This window comes from Rhineura floridana, chromosome 2, assembly GCF_030035675.1.
Source record: "Rhineura floridana isolate rRhiFlo1 chromosome 2, rRhiFlo1.hap2, whole genome shotgun sequence".
NCBI classification, from domain to species: Eukaryota; Metazoa; Chordata; class Lepidosauria; order Squamata; family Rhineuridae; genus Rhineura; species Rhineura floridana.
This window is the reverse complement of record NC_084481.1, coordinates 166,713,154-166,733,783: the sequence shown is the minus strand read 5'-3', so window position 1 is coordinate 166,733,783 and position 20,630 is coordinate 166,713,154. Positions and strand designations below refer to the sequence as shown.

Genomic DNA, 20,630 nt, shown 5'->3' with positions numbered 1-20,630 from the left:
CACGAGCAACACCTTGGTCTTGTCGGGATTTAGCTTCAGCCTGTTCTTGCCCATCCATCCACTTACAGACTCCAGGCACTTAGACATAGTCTTCACAGCCAATTCTGGTGAGGATTTAAATGAGAGATAGAGCTGAGTGTCATCCGCATATTGATGACACTGCAGCCCAAAGCTCCTGATGATGGCTCCCAGCGGCTTCATATAGATGTTAAATAGCATGGGGGAGAGAATAGAACCCTGTGGCACTCCACAATTAAGAGGCCAAGGGTCTGAAACCTCATCCCCCAATGCTACCCGTTGGTACCTGCCTGAGAGATAGGAATGGAACCACTGTAGAACGGTGCCCCCCATTCCTTATCCCTCTAGGCGATTTAACAAGATACCATGGTCAACGGTATCGAAAGCCGCTGAGAGATCCAGGAGGACGAGGAAGGTATATTCTCCCCTATCCAACGCCCTCCTCATATCATCCACCAGAGCGACCAAGGCTGTTTCAGTTCCATGCCCAGTCCTGAAGCCCGATTGAAATGGATCTAAATAATCTGCTTCCTCCAAGTGTGTCTGTAACTGTTTGGCCACCACTCGCTCTATCACCTTGCCCAAGAATGGTAAATTAGAGACTGGGCGAAAGTTATTCAACTCTTGGGGATCCAAGGAGGACTTTTTCAGAATGGGCTTTATACTGCCTCCTTAAGGGCTGATGGCATTGCACCCTCTTCCAAGGATGCATTTACCACCGCCTTGATCCCTTCGCTCAGTCTCTCTTTGCAGCTCATAATGAGCCACGAAGGGCAAGGATCAAGTAGACAGGTGGTAGGCTTCACAGTAGAGAGCACCTTGTCCACATCCTCAGCGAGGAGAGGCTGAAACTAATCCCACCGGACCGGAATGCAACTGGCCGACTCTGGCCTACTTCCTGTATTCACGGCGTACGGAAGCATGTTCTTCAGGCGTTCGATTTTATTGGCAAAGTGTTTAGCTAATGTGTCACAGGAGGCTTTAGAATGCCTGACAACTGACAGGCAAGTCTGAACCCCTGAGTGAGGTCACCTGACCACCCAATATCCTCTTGTTGTTACTGCCTTTTTGATGGACTGAGAGACAAAAGTGAACAAGTACAAATGAAAGGAAAATATATTCCCAAATCTCACATGCTTTTGCCAGCAGAAAGGGAAAAGGAAAAACAGATAGAGCAGATTACACCATCAAAAAGAAAGTGTTGTCTCTCCCTGCTGTGCTCCAGTTTCTTCCTCCCTTTTTTTTAAGGAAGTGCAAAGGGAATAAATGTTAGGGCTGGGAACACACTGAATTCCCCCACCTGCACATACAACATTAAAACTAACTGCTCTAAAATATTTCCAAGAAAGGGAAAATACCTTGATTCTGAAAAGGCTCACATGCTAACAGAGGGCATGCCGTGCTTAACTATTTAAATCCACAAAAATAATAATTCCTGAACAGGTAGTCATCTGATTTTCCAAACACTCACCACAAGGGCTCCATTTGTGATAACTTCACCTGGAGCATTCGTACTATAAAAGGTAAAATATTGCCATGAACAAACAAAGTTTACATGTGTTATTCTATCCCACTCTGAGCCATTTATACTTTCATTTCTACCTCTTGTCACCAGAGGGCTTGCAAAATGAAAGAACTGCCCAAGTAGTTTATAGGATACATTCCTACAACTATTTTGCCATTAAAAAGAGGAGGGGAAACAAAAACTTCAGGGGCTTTAAGGCAGGGATCCACATTATTTTTGAGTTCATACCCATAAGATCCCAGGGTAGGTTACAGCAACTTTAAAATACAGTATTAAAATCAATTTAAAATAAAAAGCAGTCAAGAGAATGGGATGGGTCCTAAAACTATACAATATATGTATAAAATAAAAAATGCACCAGTCTTATGAATAGTTTCTCATGAGACGGAATTTCCATGAATCAAATCTTAAAATTAGTTCCTATGAAGGGAGCCTGTCACATGCTTATGACCACACTTACCCTTCACAGTCTATTTTCTGCTTTTAAAAAAGCAGCTTGTTGGGGCAGGTATTACACATTGTTTATATTTCACATAAATTTGTTTAGTGGGCTAAAATAATGAAAATTAACTCAGAAAACAAAAAGAAAGCATGAGCTTTATATACAGTAGTGTAGCGGCAAATTCAGAAGTGCTGGGTCCCTTCATGTTAATCACAGCCATGCCCCCTCCCCGCTTTTTTTGTTGTGGGGTTGGGATGAGATCCTTGATAATGCCTAGGAACCAATAAGCACGACAGAGGAGAGTGTTAGCACTAAGAAGACTCTTAGTGTTTAACTCACTTCCTTTCACTCTAATTGGCTCCAACCAGCAGGAAAGGACAAGGAAACATGTTAGAAGTCTCTTCTCAGTAGCTAATACACTCCTCTTTTATGCTGATTAGCTTGTAGGATGCTGGAGACATAGGGACCCTGCTGGGACCCTGCTCCCAAAAAAGTAAAGGGTGTAAGACCCCCCGAGACCCCACACAACTACATCCCTGTTTATAAATGAACACACAATGACCCAGAAAAGGAATAATCAAAAAAATCATGCCCAAATATTCCTCAAGCAATTAGCCCCTAGAATAATTCAATAAAGGTAACTTCTAATATTCCAATAAATAAACATTTGGGTACATTGCCAGTGATAAAAGATAAAGGCTTGGATCCAAAGATAAGCAAACAGAACTCTACTTGTGCAATGGGCTTTTCCACCTTCCTCACTGCAATGTCCTGTACCCCCAAAAAGCCACTCCTAAAGGCTGGGAAACCTTCCAAACCAGTATAGGATGAGGCATGGGAGGCTGTAGTTGGAAAAGGAAGAAATTGGTGGAAATGGAGTGGAACTGCTGTCAGCTCTCAGAAGAGCAAGTCTGGATCCAAGTCTAACTGCTGCAAAAATGGATATCTCAGAGAACTGGGTCTGGGGGTGGGGGAATGCAGCGTTCCTGGTTTTAGAATGCTATTTAGGAATAGGAACTACAGCAAAAGAATGTCAAAATTAATTTTTTATAGAAAGAGTCATGCTAAATCACAGAGATAGACATTTCTAGAAATATGGGTTTTATTTTTGCAATTCTAGAATGAATTCCAGGATTTTGTCCTGGTGTGTTTTTCTTAACACGTTACTCTTTTTTTCTTTGTAATAAATTGCTATTCTGATTTTGTGCTTTTCATACAGTTCTGTGTTGAACAAGAAACTGGAAGCTAGGAACCAATTTCAGCTTCATCCCAACTTAACACTCATTCAGCTTGTCAAGAGCGCTGCATAATTCTGTGAAGGTGAACTGAGTAACTGTACAGCTACGTCTAAGTTTGCTGTGAGGTAACTTTTTTTAAAAAAATGCTTTCCAAATGAGTCTTGACATCCCCTAATTCAGTAAGATTTTAAATCTAATCCTATGACGTATTTAGAAATAAGCCATGTTGAATTCAATAACTTTCTTGTTATTGTGCTTAGGACTGCAGCCATTGTGACACTGGAAAATATAGCAGTTCTCACCTTTTCTCCAGAAAAAACTCTACATCCAGCTCCTCCTTGTCCTACAAGTAAATAAATGTCATAGTAACATACCATGTCTGCATATTTCACGCATTAGCAGAGTACTGGACTATATTACGTCTGAGATTTTTTTCCAGCTCTTGTGATTCTATGATATGTGAGCAGAGGAACAAGATTATAAAATAACTCAAATGAAATTTTTTAGATAATTTTTAAATGCAACTCTGATGTGAGGGATAGAAAGCACGTCCGATTTATGTGTTTTTTTACAGGACAATTTCATTTCTCTTTCAAATATGTCATGCAAAATCAAATACAACTCTAGCAAAAGACCAAATAAACCTAATATCCAAACACTAAAATGCAGAGGTTATGCTTCATATCTTCTTAATTTTACACACAAAACTATTTTAATGATGCCTGAGAATTGAATAGGACTGAGGATTTGTCACCAGAAAGAGAGAGGGAGAGAGAGGGAGGGAGAGAGGAGAAAGGAAAGGGCCATAGTTCAGTGACAGAGCATCTGCTTTGATGCAGAAGATACCAGATTCAATGTCTGGCATCTCCAGGTAGGGCTGACAGAGAGCCCTGTCCAAACCCTAGACAGCTACTGCAGGTCAACATAGACAACAATGAGCTAGATGGACCAATGGTCTGAATCAGGAAGCTGCCTTATACTATCTTCATGAGAAGGCCACACCTTGGACTCACCACTACTTTCACCACAGGGAGAACTGAACAACCATACTGGGAGATCTCATCTTTCAGCAGAGGATCTCCCAGCATCAGGGAAGATTCCTCATCAAATAGCCACAGGATCTTCCCATTTAGTGACTGATTCCTTCCTATAATGAGAGGAATGGGGAAGAAAGTACATGAGCCTGGGCCGCTTTCAGTTTCTCCCTGAGGACAATTGGGCTGAAGGAAGAGAATAATATCTGAACAGGCCCGGTGCCAGATGAAAACAAATCTCAAACACTATCACAAACTGGAACAGATTTAGAGGAGGGCAACAAGGATAAACAGGGGACTGGAAACAAAGCCCTATGAGGAAAGACTGAAGAACTGGGTATGTTTAGCCTTGACAAGAGAAGACCAAGGGGAGATATGATAGCCCTCTTCAAGTACTTAAAAGGTTGCCACACAGAAGTGGGCCTGGATTTTGTCCCAGAGTGCAGAACATGAAATAATGGGCTCAAGTTACAGGAAGCCCGATTGCAGTTGAACATCAGGAAAAACTTCCTAACTGTTAGAGCGGTATGAAAATGGAACCAATTACTTAGGGAGGTGGTGAGCTCTCTGACACTGGAAACATTCAAGAGGCAGCTGGACAGCCACCTGTTAGGTATGCTTTAAGCTGGATTCCTGCATTGTGCAAGAGGTTGGACTCAATGGTCTTATAGGCCCCTTCCAACCCTACTATTCTATGATTCTATGAAACCATTGAGTTGGACTATGTAAGAGAACGGCAACTAAAATAATCAAGGAGCAGGGGTATCTTTTCTATGAGGCAAGGTTAAAGAGGTTGGGCCATTAGGGTTTGGGAGGGGGAGCAATGTAATAAATATATGCTAGAAGCACATAAGATTATGAATAACATGGAGCAATTAGGCAACATTTTTTCATTCTCTCACATGCCAACAAGCTTGGGGCCATCCAGTGAAGCTGACTGAATGCAGATGTAGGGATTTGTCACCACAAGGTATGTAAATACTACTAGCTTAGTTTAAAACAAGAAGGATTATAGAAGATAGAGCCTCCATTATTAGAAACAGCATACCTCAGATTGCTGGATGCTATAGGCCAACAACATGCCCTGCCAATGAGTTTCCTATGGAAAATAGGTGGCTACTGCTGGAGAGAAGAAACTGGACTAGATGGACTGCAGGTCTGAGACAGCAACACAATTCTTACATTTTGTCATGGCCAGCATCTTTAGTTATGTCCAATCCAAGACCAAAATGGCAACTAGTGCAGTTTAACAAGGAACCTTGTTATGTACCAGGGATATGTAACCTAATGTTGTTGGACTACAATTCCCATCATCCCTGAACATGGGGCATTCTGGCTCAAGATGATGAGAGATGCTACCTAACAACATCTAGAGGGCCACAGGCTCCCCAGTCCAGCCCTGTACCCAGACCCAGCAAAAGGCAGGGACAGTACTCTGTAGCTATAGCTTCCAGACAGTCTTATAAAACAGCTCCATATAAAGCACATTACATCATCAAGTCCAAAAAGTTATCAAAGCATGAATGACTGTGTTGCAGATGTGAATAGTGAAAAGCAGTCTTGGTCACAGCCCATCTACTCATCCAGAAGCAAAGTCAGGTTCAGCATTCCTAATAGTGAACCTTTTTAAAAAGCAATTATCAAAAGGACTAACCTCTTTTAGCTTAAAAGTATGTTTCAGACGATGGCCTGGCTTCATCCCTGTTACATCAAACACGACAGAAGTAAGTTCATCACTCATGAGAACATCTTCATCAAAGAGTGTCAACTCAAGTATGTTCTGAAACAAGGGGAGAGAGGAAAAGTGAAACAGCAGGGAAATAACAGTGTGCATTAAATGTCATATTTAAGGTAAAAACCAACTGTTTTGAGATAAAAGAAAAAATTAAATTCTGATCCACTGTTCTCCACTTTGAGCAAAAGCATTTCCATATAATTCTCCCTTAGAGTGATGGAATGTCATTAAGTCCTGATGCTCCCAAAGGGGCTTGTTGTATGTGCATTGAAAGCATATTATGGCAAACAGCCCCACTTGCTAACTACTCCAGGCTTTGACAGCTGGATGCCTTGTTTTCAGAAGTTTAAAAGATCCTTAAAAAAAAAAGAAGAATGGAGGCAGCATGCAACCCTTGGGCCACCTTGTAAATAAGTGTGCCAGACTGTGGATTCTGAAGTGGATCTCTGAATCGATCTGGGTCATGATCCAGATCAAATCAGGTGAGTCCACTTTGGAATCCAAGTAGGGCAGATTCCTCCCTCATCCCCAGTGCTATGTTAGAACAAATTAAACCAGAACTGTCAATAGAAGCTAAAATGATGAAACTGAGGTTATCATACTTTGGACATATAATGAGAAGACATGATTCACTAGGAAAGACAATAATGCTGGGGAAAACAGAAGGGAGTAGAAAAAGAGGAAGACCAAACAAGAGATGGATTGATTCCATAAAGAAAGGCACAGACCTGAACTTCCAAGATCTGAACAGGGTGATTCACAACAAATACTATTGGAGGTCACTGACTCATAGGGACACCATAAGTCGTAATTGACTTGAAGGCACATAACACAGATACATCACCACTCCATTTAAAAACTCATCTGTATAAATCAGGGGTAAGAGCAGCATTCCCTCAGGGGCAATCTGTCAGGGGTGGGCAGGGGCAGAGCCAGAAGTGCATAGAGCCACCCCTTTTCTCTCTCTTTCTGCAACCCTTTCTCTCTCAGCACCCTGTGGACTGGCAGCAAGGGACATACTGTTTTTGCCCAAAGTCTGAATTGATCTCATGCAAACGGCTTCCCCCCCGCATTTCTTCTTCCATTGCTCGATCCATTTCAGCTCCCCATTCTCTGCACATCCCACCCCCTTCAGCTTGCCCTCTGTGCCTCCAGGCTTTCCCAACTCATAGGAAATTAGGACCTGGGTCACAGGTTGCCCACCAATAGTATACACCAGGCTGGAAAGACTTTTCTTTTTCCTGACTAATCAGATGTTAGGGTTTCATCCAGAAAATGGAGGTTTGCTTTGCTGTTTTATTCCATCATGACAGTATACAGCCCCAGACCATTGTCAGAATTTGAACCTAAAGTTCTGTAGACAAGGACTAGCAACCTCTCAATTTGAATTATTTTTTCTCTCTCTAAAGAACAGTACGCTATGATTCTCCCTGCTTAGCTCTGGATGGCTCTGCAAATATAAAACCATAGTAATGATTATCACCCTGTGAGTGAGTGATGTCAAGGCAATGCATTCAGTGTGAGTTTAGATCAGCCATGCATTTTGCTGCTGGTCTGCTTGCCTGGGCTTAGTAGCCAACTGGGACTTTTTCCTCCCTGCTGTTTCTCTAGTTTGAGAAAATAGCACAGGGCTTGCAAGGTTGCCTGTCTGAGTTGTAAGGCCCAGGACAGATGCCAAGAATAACATTTCAGGAGTAAGGGTGGAAGGAAGAGATTCACAAGACAGCAGAGCTGAAACAAAGGTGCACGAGAGGTTGCTAAAGGCTGGATGAGATTACTTTCTTTGTCCTTTAAGATCTTTTTATTTTGGAAAAATCAAGCCATTTTCCCTCCTCCCTAAATCAATAATATTACCTAGTTTTAACTGTACTGCATCAAGAAGTATTGATCTCTACCTTGACAGCATTGTGAATTCTATACTGGAAAGTTTCATTCCATTCTGGGTCACTGGAGTTGTCAATAACTCGAGTTCGGTAAGTGAGTGGTGATGCAGTTGGCAGACGCAGCTCCACAAAGCAATCTGCCTTGGACACTAGCAGGGAAAAGGATAAAAGTGTGACCAGGAAAGTGTTTCCCCTCCCCACACACACACATCTAGCAGTAAAGTAGGAAGAAGACAAGTGTTCTTCAAAGCAGTCCACCTTTAACAGCTATAGTACAATAAATAATAAAACAAATATAAACAATAGTGGCACTAACTCATAAATTCTATTACACAGTTTTAGATCTAGAACAAATATAACCACAGAAAATTATGTGCCAATATGTTCTTTTATAATATATTGAATGACCCATCTTATAACTAGGATTAATAATAATAATAATAATAAAATTTTATTTTTAGGCCGCCTATCTGGCCAAATGAACGGCCACTCTAGGCGGCGTACATAGATTAAAACTACGTACATAGATTAACTGACTAAAGCCTATAGACCTTGTGTGTAGGCGAATGTGTGACCATTCAGACTACAGATCCCATCCTCCCTGACCATTGGCCATGCTGAGTGGGACTGATGGGAGCTGGAATATACCAACACCTGGAGGGCAACAGATTTCTATACACAGCTATACACAGATTTCTTAAAAGACAGATAATTAGACTAAGTAATTTTATGGTTTCTCAAATCTTCAGCCGCTATTCTAAAGGTTCAGAAGAATCTTTCCAGGGCTTCCTGTACACCAATTTAGCCATGGTTAACAAATACAATGCAGCTTCTTGTCACTCCATTAGTATAGCATATTATACTCTTAAATTATGTAGAAGTATTGGGTTCAATTGTACAATAACATTCAATATTTCAAAGACAGTCTTAATTATTAACCCAATATTCTTAGAATCATAGAATAGTAGAGTTGGAAGGGGCCTATAAGGACATTGAGTCCAACACCCTGGTCAATGTAGTCTTCAACTCTCAGGCAAGCTTGCCCTACCAAATATAAATAAAATCTCCTTTGGAATTTTAACCAAAATATATCTCTATGCTTACTAAAGGCATTGTCACAAAAAAATCCATTCTTAATTAATTTAGCACTATTCCACATTAATTCAGTATGCACTGAAAACAGTCTAAATTTGGCACTTAAAACAAGTTATGCAAAATACATTGTATAAACATATTGCATTTATACATTGTTTACTACAAAAGTGTCTTAAAGCAACTTACAACTATAAAAACACACATGATGCAAAATTTAAAATATTTTTTTTCTTATTTTATATTCATTTTCTCAGTCTGAATGCTTTGTTTTTGCAGCATTTCATTCATTCATTCATTCATTCATTCGATTAATATATCCCACCCGGTAGGAGCCCAGGGCTCCTAGAAACAGAGTACTGGCAAATACACAGCATGGGTAAGAACTCTGAAAGAAGAGGTACATGATTTTTATTTTATTTTTTAATTTATTATTTCATTTGCATCCCACCTTTCCTTCAAGGAGTTCAAGGTGGTGTACATAGTTCTACCTTTCACCATTTTATCCTCACAACGACCCAGTGAATTAGGCTAGGCTGAGAGACAGTGAGTGGCCCAAGATCACCCAGTATCTGACATAAGAGAGAGGTCACTATGTCAGCATTTTCCAGGAAGTTTTAAACTTCAACACCTGTTCTTTAAAAGTAGGCACCAAGTGAGCTATTATAGTTAAAGCATTTTTACTTTGCAGGCCAAGTCAAACAACCCTAAATTCAAACATGAATGCACAAATACATAAGTCATGTCATGTTAAAAGGAACAGATTGTGTCATTTTGACCAGCAGCTAATGCGGTGATGTGGTGAGGGAGAGCCATGAAGTCGCCCACCCAGATGGGGTGGGGCAGGACAGATGCACTGGCAGAGCCAATCCAGTGTAGCTCCTGATGGGTCTACAATATAGGTGTCACATGTTCTAATCACCTGACCCCTGCCAATACCCAGGCAGCTGCAGCTGCCACAGCTGAAGTTTCTGAACTGCTGTAAAAGGCAGCCCTATGTAGGATATATTACAATAGTTCAGCCTGGATGCCGCTAGTATATGCTGAAGCAAGGTCTCTAGATTGGTTGCCAGGCCCAATTGAAGGTGCTCATGTTAGTGTTTAAAGCGCTAAATGACTTAGGTCCCAAATACCTGAAAGACTGCCTCCTTCCCTACAGACCCTCTCAGATACTGAGATCAGCAGTGGGGGCCCTTTTGGTAGTGGGAAAGGGCATTCTCTATGGCAGCCTCTAAGTAATGGAACTCCCTCCCTACAGAGGTGCATCTGGCAACTTCACTGTACAGTTTTCAGCAAATGCTGAAGATGCACCTTTGACACCTGAGGTATATTTTTAGGACCCACCCTATTTTTGTGATGTGATTTTTAATCTATTTTAATAACAATAATAATAAATAATAAATAAACAAATAATTTTAATGATGTATTTTAAAACTGTTGTGACCCATCGTAGGATGACGTTGGAGTACCAGCCTCTACTGGTTACTGATGGAAGCATTACCATCACCTGAGCTTCCCCAGTTAGCACCAAGTCCAGTAGTACTCCTAAACTGTGGACTTGGTCCTTCGGGAGAGTGCAGCCCCATCTAAGAGTGCAAACCTCCATCCAGTGTAGTCAGTTTCCACAGTGCCTTCATCTTATTTGGAAAAAGCTTCAGTTTGTTCATCCTCATCTAGCTCAAAACTACCTCCAGACATCAGCTCAAGAGTTTGACAGCCTCCCAGGGATGAGGAGATGGAAATAAGAGATAGAGCTGAGTGTCATTGACAGTTCAGCCAAGTCTCTGGATGACTTCCCCCAGCAGTTTTATTTTGATGTTGAAATGTATGGAGCCATGAAGTCAAAGAGAAGTTCTGCAGCACCATGTTCTGAGACTAATTCTCCAGGGAAAACTGGAATCATCGTGCCTCCAAAACCCAACCCAGGCAGACAGTTCAGAAGGGTGCCATGCCAAGCGATCAGGGAGAATCGATAATGTTGCACTCCCCCCATTCATTCCTGTCAGAAGTACAGTTTCCAAATCATAGGAAGTATTGGTTCCCCTCTATTTGGCACTGGTTAGGCCTTTTCTTGAGTATTGCATCCAGTTCTGAACACCACACTTTAAGAAAGATGCAGACAAACTGGAACAGGTACAGAGGAGGGTAACGAGGATGATCAGAGGACTGGAAACAAAGCCCTATGAGGAGAGACTGAAAGAACTGGGCATGTTTAGCCTTGAGAAGAGAAGACTGAGGGGAGATATGATAGCACTGTTGAAGTACTTGAAAGGCTGCCACACAGAGGAGGGCCAGGATCTCTTCTCAGTCGTTTCAGACTGCAGGACAAGAAATAATGGGCTCAAGTTACAGGAAGCCAGATTTCACCTGAACATCAGGAAAAGTTTTCCTAACTGTTAGAGCGGTACGATAATGAAACAGAGGTGGTGAGCTCTCCAACACTGGAGACATTCAAAAGGCAGCTGGAAAGTCACCTGTTGGGTATCCTTTAGTTTGGATTCCTGCATTGAGCAGGGGGTTTGGACTCAATGGCCTTATAGGCCACTTCCAACTCTATGATTCTGTGAAGGAGGAGTACAGTGAATGAGAAATACAGAAACAAGAAAAATAAATTCTCCAGATACTTACAGAAATCTGTTCCTTTAATGTTTCTGGCTCGGAGAATTTTCACTGTGAGGTTGTAGTAAGGATGCTTCTCACGCTGGAAACATAGTCAGCCCAAATATATTAAACATTAACTGTGCTTAGCAAACATGTAAAAAGATAACATCCCACCAAAGAAGTCAGTAAAGTTCCACCCAGCAACTACTCCTGTATTAGCAGATCAGCTGTAAAGAGACTGCAGAGAGCTAACCCTAAAAGAAGCCAGCATTTTTGTAGTATCCCTTCTCCTGGGCACATAAAACAAAATTGTATAACCAATGGAAAAAGGCATGTTGGTCTGAATCTCTTTCCTTTTTGACATAAGGACAGTAATCACACTGGTTATTCTAGACCTGTACCTCTCTCCAATAGAAAAGAGTTCAAGACACTTTAGGGAAAACAGAGAAAGAGCTAGGGGAGATTATATATATGCAGAAAGCCAACCTTTCTCTCCCAGTTTCCAATCACAACAGGTTTAGAAATACAGTAGGGCCCCAGCTTATACGGCAGGTTAGGGACCAGACCCCGGCCATAAAGTGAAAATCACAGAAAAGTGGAACATCGATCAGCTGTAGTGCGGGGAGCTGCCCCTGCAACAGCTGATTGATGTTCTGCTTTTCTCTGCCACCTCCCTCGCTCATCCCCCCTTTCCCGCTGGCCCCCGCAGCCTGTTCGCTCAAGCGCTCGCTTGTCCTCCGTCGCCTCCCTTGCTTGTCACCCCCTGCCCACTCACCCTCCCCCTTGCCTAGACATGCCTTGCTCACTTAGTTTAATCATTTCTAACTTGGCAGCTAAAGTAAGAGGCTTACGACTCCTTTTTTATCACTAGTACTACACTGAGATGCCATTGTAATTAACACAAAAATATTACTGTACAGTACTGTATATATTTTATACAGTACAGTACTGTATACAGTATAGTTTTATATTTTTACTGTATACAGTACAGTATATATTATATACTGCATATTACAGTATATATATACAGGATATTACAGTATATATATACAGTATATTACTATATATATTATATGTATTATATACAGTATTACTGTACTGTATATAATATATTATATATTATTATATTTATATATTATAAATAAATTATAAGTATTATAAATTATTATATTTTATATATATTTATATACAGTGTACAGTATAATATAATATAATACAGTACAGTACTGTAATCTTAACCTTTGAACGTTAGGAAAATTGCCAGAACACAGAGAGACGCTGAATGCACAAACGCTGAATCAGACTGCACCGACAATACAGTAGTACACTGTAAAATGGCGCCTGACGCTCTTCTCGGACTCAGAGCCTGGAAACGTTCCTTGTTTGAACTACAACTCGTTGACTGGTCTTATGACTGTAATAAAGTGATTCTGATTCTGATTCTGAACTACAACTCCCATCAGCCCAACTGCAGGAGGAACGTTCCCAAGCTCTGATGACGCGCTCAGGGTGTTGGGCGCCATCAATTGCGTCATACCACAAAATCGGAAAATCGCTGCAAAAACAGAACAAGAGCCACACATATGGGACAGGGACTCAATTTAAAACCACCGCATTAGCAAAGTGCCGAGAAGTGAAGCACTGTAAAGCCGGGCCCTACTGTATGTAAAGCAGTAGGAAGTTGCATTCATAACTATCTTGACTTGTAGCAGATGGTGACTAAATCATCCAATAATTTACAAAATCCAGTTGTTAATGTCCCAAGGCAGTGAAATCCATGGGCAGTGTACCGGTCATCCAAGTGCTTGGACTTACTTACTTGGATGATCCTGAGTAAAATTAAATGCATTCACCAATTCGCTTCCATGTGACAAACAGGGTTCTATATTTTTTCCATAACTGTTTTAACTTTTATAAGATGAACAGTACCAATGTTTTTATATCTCCTACATAGCGTTTGGTCATCTTGATCATTATTCACTAACAGGCAAAAAACCTTGCAGTTTAAGAACATACTTATAGCCAACAGATATTTCTATCAAACTTTAAAAGCAGGGAAATTGGGCAGCTATAGTGAATCCAACAGGGGAGCAGGAGACCTGACCTCCTCTCTGAGATATTGGGCTGCCCTACAAATTTGTCAAAATGCAAACACAATTTGGCTTGGTCTTTCACAGTCCAATCCACTTCTTGTGTGAAATGGAAATGGACTGCCTTCAAGTCGATCCCGACTTATGGCTACCCTATGAATAGGGTTTTCATGGTAAGCGGTATTCAGAGGGGGTTTACCATTGCCTCCCTCTGAGGCTAGTCCTTGGAAGAATTTAGTAACGTGCCTCTGAGCATATGGTGAATGGTGGCAACACCTGCAGTCAGCCCAAATAACAGAAACAAGACATGTGCTGTGCTGATCTTGTATTAGCAGGGAGGAAGCAACAATATTAAGACAGTTGATATTGTTCAGATGAAATGAAATGGACTGCCTTCAAGTCGATTCCAAATTATGGCGACCCTATGAATAGGGTTTTCATGGTAAGCGGTATTCAGAGGGGGTTTACCATTGCTTTCTTCTGAGGCTGAGAGGCAGTGACTGGCCCAAGGTCACCCAGTGAGCTTCATGGCTGTGTGAGGATTCGAACCCTGGTCTCCCAGGTCATAGTCCAACACCTTAACCACACCGGTTCAGATAGTCACTTTAAATATGTGAAACTGTAAAACTGTGAGGGCAGAGGGGAGGGGGAAAAGGAGGAGGGGAATGGAGGAGGAGGAGGGGTGAAGGAAGGGGCAAGAGGGAGGGGATAGGAGAGGAGGGAGGAGGAGGGAAGGGCAGGTTTGATCATTTGCATGATTTTTGAGTTCAGTGGGATTTACTTCTCTGCAATCATGCTTAGGATGGGTGAAACTGACCTGGGGGAGGGGAAGAGGAGGGAGAGGCGAGGGGAGGGGGGAGGAGGGGAGGAGATTGGATGGGTGGGCACTGGGCAGAGGGGAAGCCCCTTTCCTTTCTGAAAGGAAAACATTGTGAACAGTATAATTGCTTTTCAGGCTTTCCCTCACCTTTTTATTCTACAGCAAGTACATGTAGCCTCCCACCCAAATTTAAACCAAAGCTGTCCCTGGCCACATCCACACCAGACTCTCATTTCACTTTAGACAGTTATGGCTTCTCCCTAAGAATCCTGAGAAGTGTAGTTAGTGAAGGGTGCTGAGAGTTGCCAGGAGATGCCCTGTTTCCCTCACAGAGCTTCAATCAGAGCGGCTGATTGTTAAACCACTGTGGCCACTGGAGCTCTGTCAGGGCAATAGAAGTAACCTCTTAGCAATCTTCACAAACTACACTTCCCAGGAAAAAGCCATGACTGTCTCAAGTGAAATAAAGGTCTGGTGTGGGTGTGGCCCCTGATTAGGCAAGGCCAGCAGCTGTGAGTCTGGCTTTTAGAACACTGTTGGTTCTTACTGAGAATGCCTGGCCTTACCATTGAGTTCAATGCTAAATTTCTTAAGTTAATTAAAAATCAGCTAGGCATTTTTTAACTTTTAAACTGCAGAAGATGAAGGTATGAGTATGGGCAAGGTCAATAATAGGATTACAGGTATTCTGTGAACATGGCTGGTTTTTAATGAATTTCAACAGATTATGAGAACCCTGACAGAAAAATGTCCAAAAGGGGTCTGGTTTTTCCTCTTTTTACACTTTGAACTCTTGATTCTCTCTGACTGTTTTGTGTATTGCCATGAAAATTTAGAGGGTTGTTAAGCAAGCATTTCTGAGTTCAGGACTATAAGTTTTGTAAGGTTTTGTTTTGAAATGAGCTTATGGAAAGCATCAGAATGGCATCAATTTAACATTGCAGAATGTGAAAAATCCATGCTGACTATAGTATACAGCAGTCTCGTGGCTGTATAATGAATAGCCAACTGGAAAATGACCATGGTCTTGAAGCACATGGAAGTTCATGTCCTGGATAGCTGGGGATTTCCCTCTAGTTCTTGGAATGCTATATGCATTAAAGCTTGCGGAAAGTCACCCTCCAGGTAAGGTAGAGGTAGCTGTGCAGTTCAAATATGAGACAAAAACAGACAGACAGGCAGAAGCTTGTAATTGGAGTTAGTTGCAATGAGTGCACAAGTTGCTCTATGGGAATCTGATGCAGGTTTGGCAAATAACTAATTTTAGGAGTCTGCAAGCTTCCAATGGACTTTGCTTGTGTTATCTCTCAATTCCTGCAGTGCTATGATATCCTCCTAACAATGGGGAAACCCGAATGATAAAACATATCAAACATGCAAGAAAAGCAGCATGCCACAGCACTGTAGTATAAAGATGTTAGGACCTATCTGCCCCTCTAATTTCTCCAGCACAATTAACTGATACATAAAGAACACAGAAAGCTACCTTACATCAAGCCAGACCATTGGCTTGTGTTGACAAGTTTAGTATTGTCAGTAGTGACTGGCAGCAGACCTTCAGGGTTTCAGACAGAGGATATTCCCAGTCCTACGTGGAGATGCTAGGACTGAACCAGGAACCTTCTGCATGCAAAGCAGGTTCTCTCCCATTGACTCATGGTTCTTTCCACTTTGACAATGCAATCCTACGCATGTCTACTCAGAAGTAAGCTCCACTTAGTTCAATAGGACTTAATTCCAGGCTAGTGTATACTGGACTGCAGTTTTAAAGCACTATTCATAATTAACTCAAAACAACAGTTACTTCAAAGCCTATCAAAATATAGAAAACATGTTTTTCAATACATGCATTTAACAACCCCTGAATGTTTATAGAATTCAATACGGAAAAAATGCTAGCAAGCTTAACTTTCATAGGTTTACACTAGCCAAAAAAGGACACATGTAGTGAAGTGTCAACTATCAAAAATAATAGGACGCTGCTCTATTTATCAGGGGAAATGCAAAACAAAAACTGAGATACCTTCAGGAACAGGAAAGTATTAAGAAAAATGTACTGATCACAAAGTACAAGTTGGTGGAGTCTATATAAATTGTCAAGGTCACGTTTTGATACATTGACTGTAAGAAATCATCATGTAAGTCAGGGCTCACCAAACTTTTTCGACCAGTGGGAGCATTTCAAATGTAGAGAAAGTGCTATCTTGCACGTACTTACCTGAGAGTAAGCCCCATTAAACACAGACTTTCTTCTGAAGTAGATATGTATACCACTGTACTGTAAGTTAACTACACAGTGAATTGTTAATAAGTGCCTGCACATCAGCTCCAGCACAGCAGGAGACATGTCTAAGCCTCTTTGCAAAATTTCACATTTTGCATTTGCCATTTGGGGAGGGGACTCTTTAACATCCACCTGCACTTATTGTTTAGCCGTATTTGCAGAAAATAATTTCTAGGGAGTGCATGATCTCAGATGAACCCACCACAGGAAAGATGCTAGGAGAAAAGGAAGGGCAAACTATGGAGATTCCAAGGACTACAAGATAATAAGAAAAAAGCAGGGAAAGTGCACTAACCTGCAGTTCTATAGAAGCCCAGGAATTCCTATTGCCTGGTGCTCAAACAACTTCAATCATAACTCTGATTTCACTGAGTGGCTACAGCCACTGAAACCTTGAAAGCTTTTTTAAAAAAACTGTTTTTAAAGATGTTTTGCTTTAATGTATTTTAAAGTCTGTTTTTATGATGTTTTAAAGTGGTTTTGGTGCTTTTGTTTGCCACCCTGGGCTCCTGCTGGGAGGAAAGGCAGGATATAAATCAAATAATTAATTAATAAACAAAACCACTGACAAGCAGGAACAAACAGGCTGGCTCATTTCAAAGAAATTGCTTCGAATGGTACCAGCACATTTTGCTTCATGACTTTCTTGCTAGGATAGCTAGAGACTTTTTTTTTTACTTCAAATGAAAGCTCAAAGTCTGGCACCAGGTTGGTGACCCCCAGGGTAAGTTATATAAGACACAATCCTTTTTAGGTTTTTGCATATGAAAATGCCTACAGTTTAAAGAAAGTTAGGACAGGTGGCAGTCTCCTGTATGTGAATTCCTAAGAGTTCACCCAGAAAACATCTGGGAAGGCTAGCATTATGAAAGCCTGTACAGTGCCAGCTGCAAAAGGGGCCAATTTTCCAGTAAAATTCATAGAAAACAAAATATATGCAGAAACAAAAATCCTGTAGGTAACCAGCAGTGTAGTGGCATATTAGGAAGTGCAGTGTCCCTTCATATTAGTCACAGGTATGCTCCCTCCCTGCTTTTTTTTTCCCTGCTGGGTTGAAAATGAGATCCTTGATAATGCATAGCAACCAATAAGCATGAAAGAGAGTGTTAGTCCTGAGAAGAGTCTTCTCGGTATTTGACTTACCTCCTTGCACTCTGGTTGACTCCAATTAGCAGGGAAGGACAAGAAATCATGTTAGAAGACTCTTCTCAGTGGTTAATGCACTCTCCCTTCATGCTGATTGGTTTGTAGGATGCTGCAGACATAAGGATCCTGCTCCCAAAAAAAGGAAAGGGTCTAGGACCCCCCAAAACCCCACATAACTACACTCCTGCAGATAACCTTTAGATTCAGCCATCATAATGTCCACGTCCAAGTCATGGCTCAATGACAGAGCATCTTGCTCTGCATGCAGAAAGTTGCAGGGTCAATCTAGGGCTGGGACCCCTGTCTGAAACCCTGGAGATCTGTTGCCAGTCACTGTAGACAATATTGAGCAAGATGAACCAATAGTATTACTCAGTATAAGGCAGATTCCTATGTTTCTATGATCTGTCCTAATTTGTACTGCCCCCCCCCAATCTTTCTATTTTACCATCTGGCAAGAAGATGAACACGTTAGCCTATTTTTCACTCACTTGACCCGACTAGTATTTGAGGTTGTATACTCATCATTCTGCAAATAATTTCACACATCTGCAGTATGGATTTGTGACACTGTACAATTTGCTTTACATTACTGGCAATGTTCACTAAGCACTATTCAGTAATTTCTAGTTTTTAAAAAACAGGTGATCACAAGATGACTGAGCAGCACTCCTTCCAACCTACATACCACCATCAAAGTTAGGGGATGGAAAATAGACACATCAAAATGATGGAACAGCTGTAGTGGTAGAGCATCTGCATTGAATGCAAAAGGTCCCAGGTTCAATCCCTGGGATCCCTGAGTAGGGCTGGGGAAAGACTCTTGCCTGAAACTCTGGAGAGCTGCTTCCAGTCAGTGTAGACAATATAGAGCTAGATGGATCAATGATCTGACTTGCTATAAGGCAAATTTCTTCTGTCCCTAAGAATATACACTTTTGTCAGAGGCAATAGACGGGGCTGTTTTGGATCATTCCACGCAGGTGATGTTGTGAACAGTCCTCCAATGGTGGCTCAATAATTGGACTCTTCTGTTTCAAAAGTAAACGCGAATTTGCACTATTTGGAGCAGAATCTACTAATGCCAGTGTCCCTAAGAATGCAAACCTATACACTGTCTGCTCAGAAGTTACGCCCAGTAAAGTATGTATGCAGCCTAAAACTCTCACTTTGGGGCAGGTCTCCACTTGTAAGTAGGCTAAAAAAGGTTAGGGTGACTAGACAGAACAGGATCGCTGGACCTTTAATAGCTGCCTACTTATAGAGGATCGTGAGTTGGTGAAGCGTGTTTTGCAAGGCTGAGGAAAGCTTGCAGAGCTGAAATCCCCTCTTTCACAAGCGCTGCCGCTAATTTGCAAGATACCATTCCTTCTTTGCCTTTGGTCACCCTATTTAGTTTGAAAACGTTAAAACAAAGGCAGATTCATCAAAACCATTCTCTTTGCCCTCTAAAAAGTAAAGCCTTGCTAAGCTCATTCCACAAAAGACCCAACAAGTTTTGTTTTGTTCAGCCTTAAACAGGAGAAAGCAAAGGTGCCGCACTTTTCTTACTACTATTTATGCCCGCGGAAGTTTGCTTGAGAAAAAGCCGGCGCTTCCTTCCAACTCCCATGTTATTACCCGCCAGTGATAGAAGCCAGTCTCTTTTCTCTCCTTCCGCTCCAGCAGCACAGCAGCCACGAGGGGCAACATTCGCGGGGGCAAGCGGCTCAGCAGCACCTGCCGGAACATGAGGAGCCCTTCTCGGAGCGCGCCCACGCACGACGGGCGGCGGGGAGTGAGGGGCAAGAAGGGCTCAGAATCTTCCGGGCCTGCGACGAGCCAAGTTTTGCCGAGTCGTGCCTCGTCCCACGTTACAACGTTTGATCTCGGCCCTGGCGCGCGGGAGGCGTGGTTTAAAGTACCTCAGGTGTACAGCTTGCCCGCCTAGCTGGGTTTGCTTCAAAAGGAAGAGCAGGCTGTGGAAAAAAGCTGAATGTAGGGCTTTTGACAAGACAGATCACCCTCAGCGCAGGTCTGAAAAGGTTTGAAAGCGCTGTGTTGTTTTTTCCGCAGTCTCCCCCTCCTCCCCGTTCTGCCAGACTTTGGACAAGTCACAACAGCGTTTCACCTTTCTTGTAAAACAGCCACCTCCCAGGAAGCTTTGATTTACGAATGACTATGAAATGGGTCAAGGTGACAGGAGCGTTGCAAAGTTGGATTAGGTCATTTTCCTCGTAACACATCCCTCCTGGTTCTCCAGCACCTACCCCCCCCCCTTTCCATATAACACCAAACTCTACCCCTGTTCATCTCTGCAATAGAAGTATAGGCATTTGGTACAGACAACATGGTTTGGGTAGGATATGCAACTTGTTACAGCCAGTAGCGTAGTGGCAAATTCAGAAGTACAGGGTCCCTTCATGTTAATCACAGCCATGCCCCGTCCCCCCCCTTTTCTTTTTTTTTCTTTTTTGCTGTGGGGTTGAAAATGAGATCCTTGATAATGCCCAGGAACCAATAAACATGAAGAGGTGAGTGCTAGCTACCAAGAAGAATCTTCTCAGTGTTTGACTCGCCTCCTTTCACTGGTTGGCTCCAATCTGCAGGAAAGGACAAGGAAGCATGTTAGAAGACTCTTCTCAGTGGCTAACACACTCCCCTTTCATGCTGTTTGGTTTGTAGGATGCTGGAGACATAGGGAACCTGCTCCCCCAAAAATAAAGGGTCTAAGACTCCCTGA

The 20,630-nt window shown here is 42.1% G+C and overlaps 1 protein-coding gene across 1 annotated transcript in view; it reads right to left on the bottom strand.

Annotated features, from left to right (window-relative positions):
- The window catches only part of LOC133377360 (cytosolic phospholipase A2 zeta-like), a 43,104-nt gene extending 23,213 nt beyond the window's left edge, over positions 1-19,891 (bottom strand). Inside the window, exons 1-6 of the mRNA XM_061611316.1 lie at positions 19,529-19,891; positions 11,596-11,668; positions 7,888-8,024; positions 5,912-6,037; positions 3,526-3,566; positions 1,490-1,532 (exon numbers count right to left, since the gene is read on the bottom strand). Of these exons, the coding sequence (XP_061467300.1) occupies positions 1,490-1,532; positions 3,526-3,566; positions 5,912-6,037; positions 7,888-8,024; positions 11,596-11,668; positions 19,529-19,639 (531 nt within the window). The 5' untranslated portion in view covers positions 19,640-19,891. The remainder of the gene's footprint in view (positions 1-1,489; positions 1,533-3,525; positions 3,567-5,911; positions 6,038-7,887; positions 8,025-11,595; positions 11,669-19,528) is intronic.
- Positions 19,892-20,630: the final 739 nt, after the last annotated feature.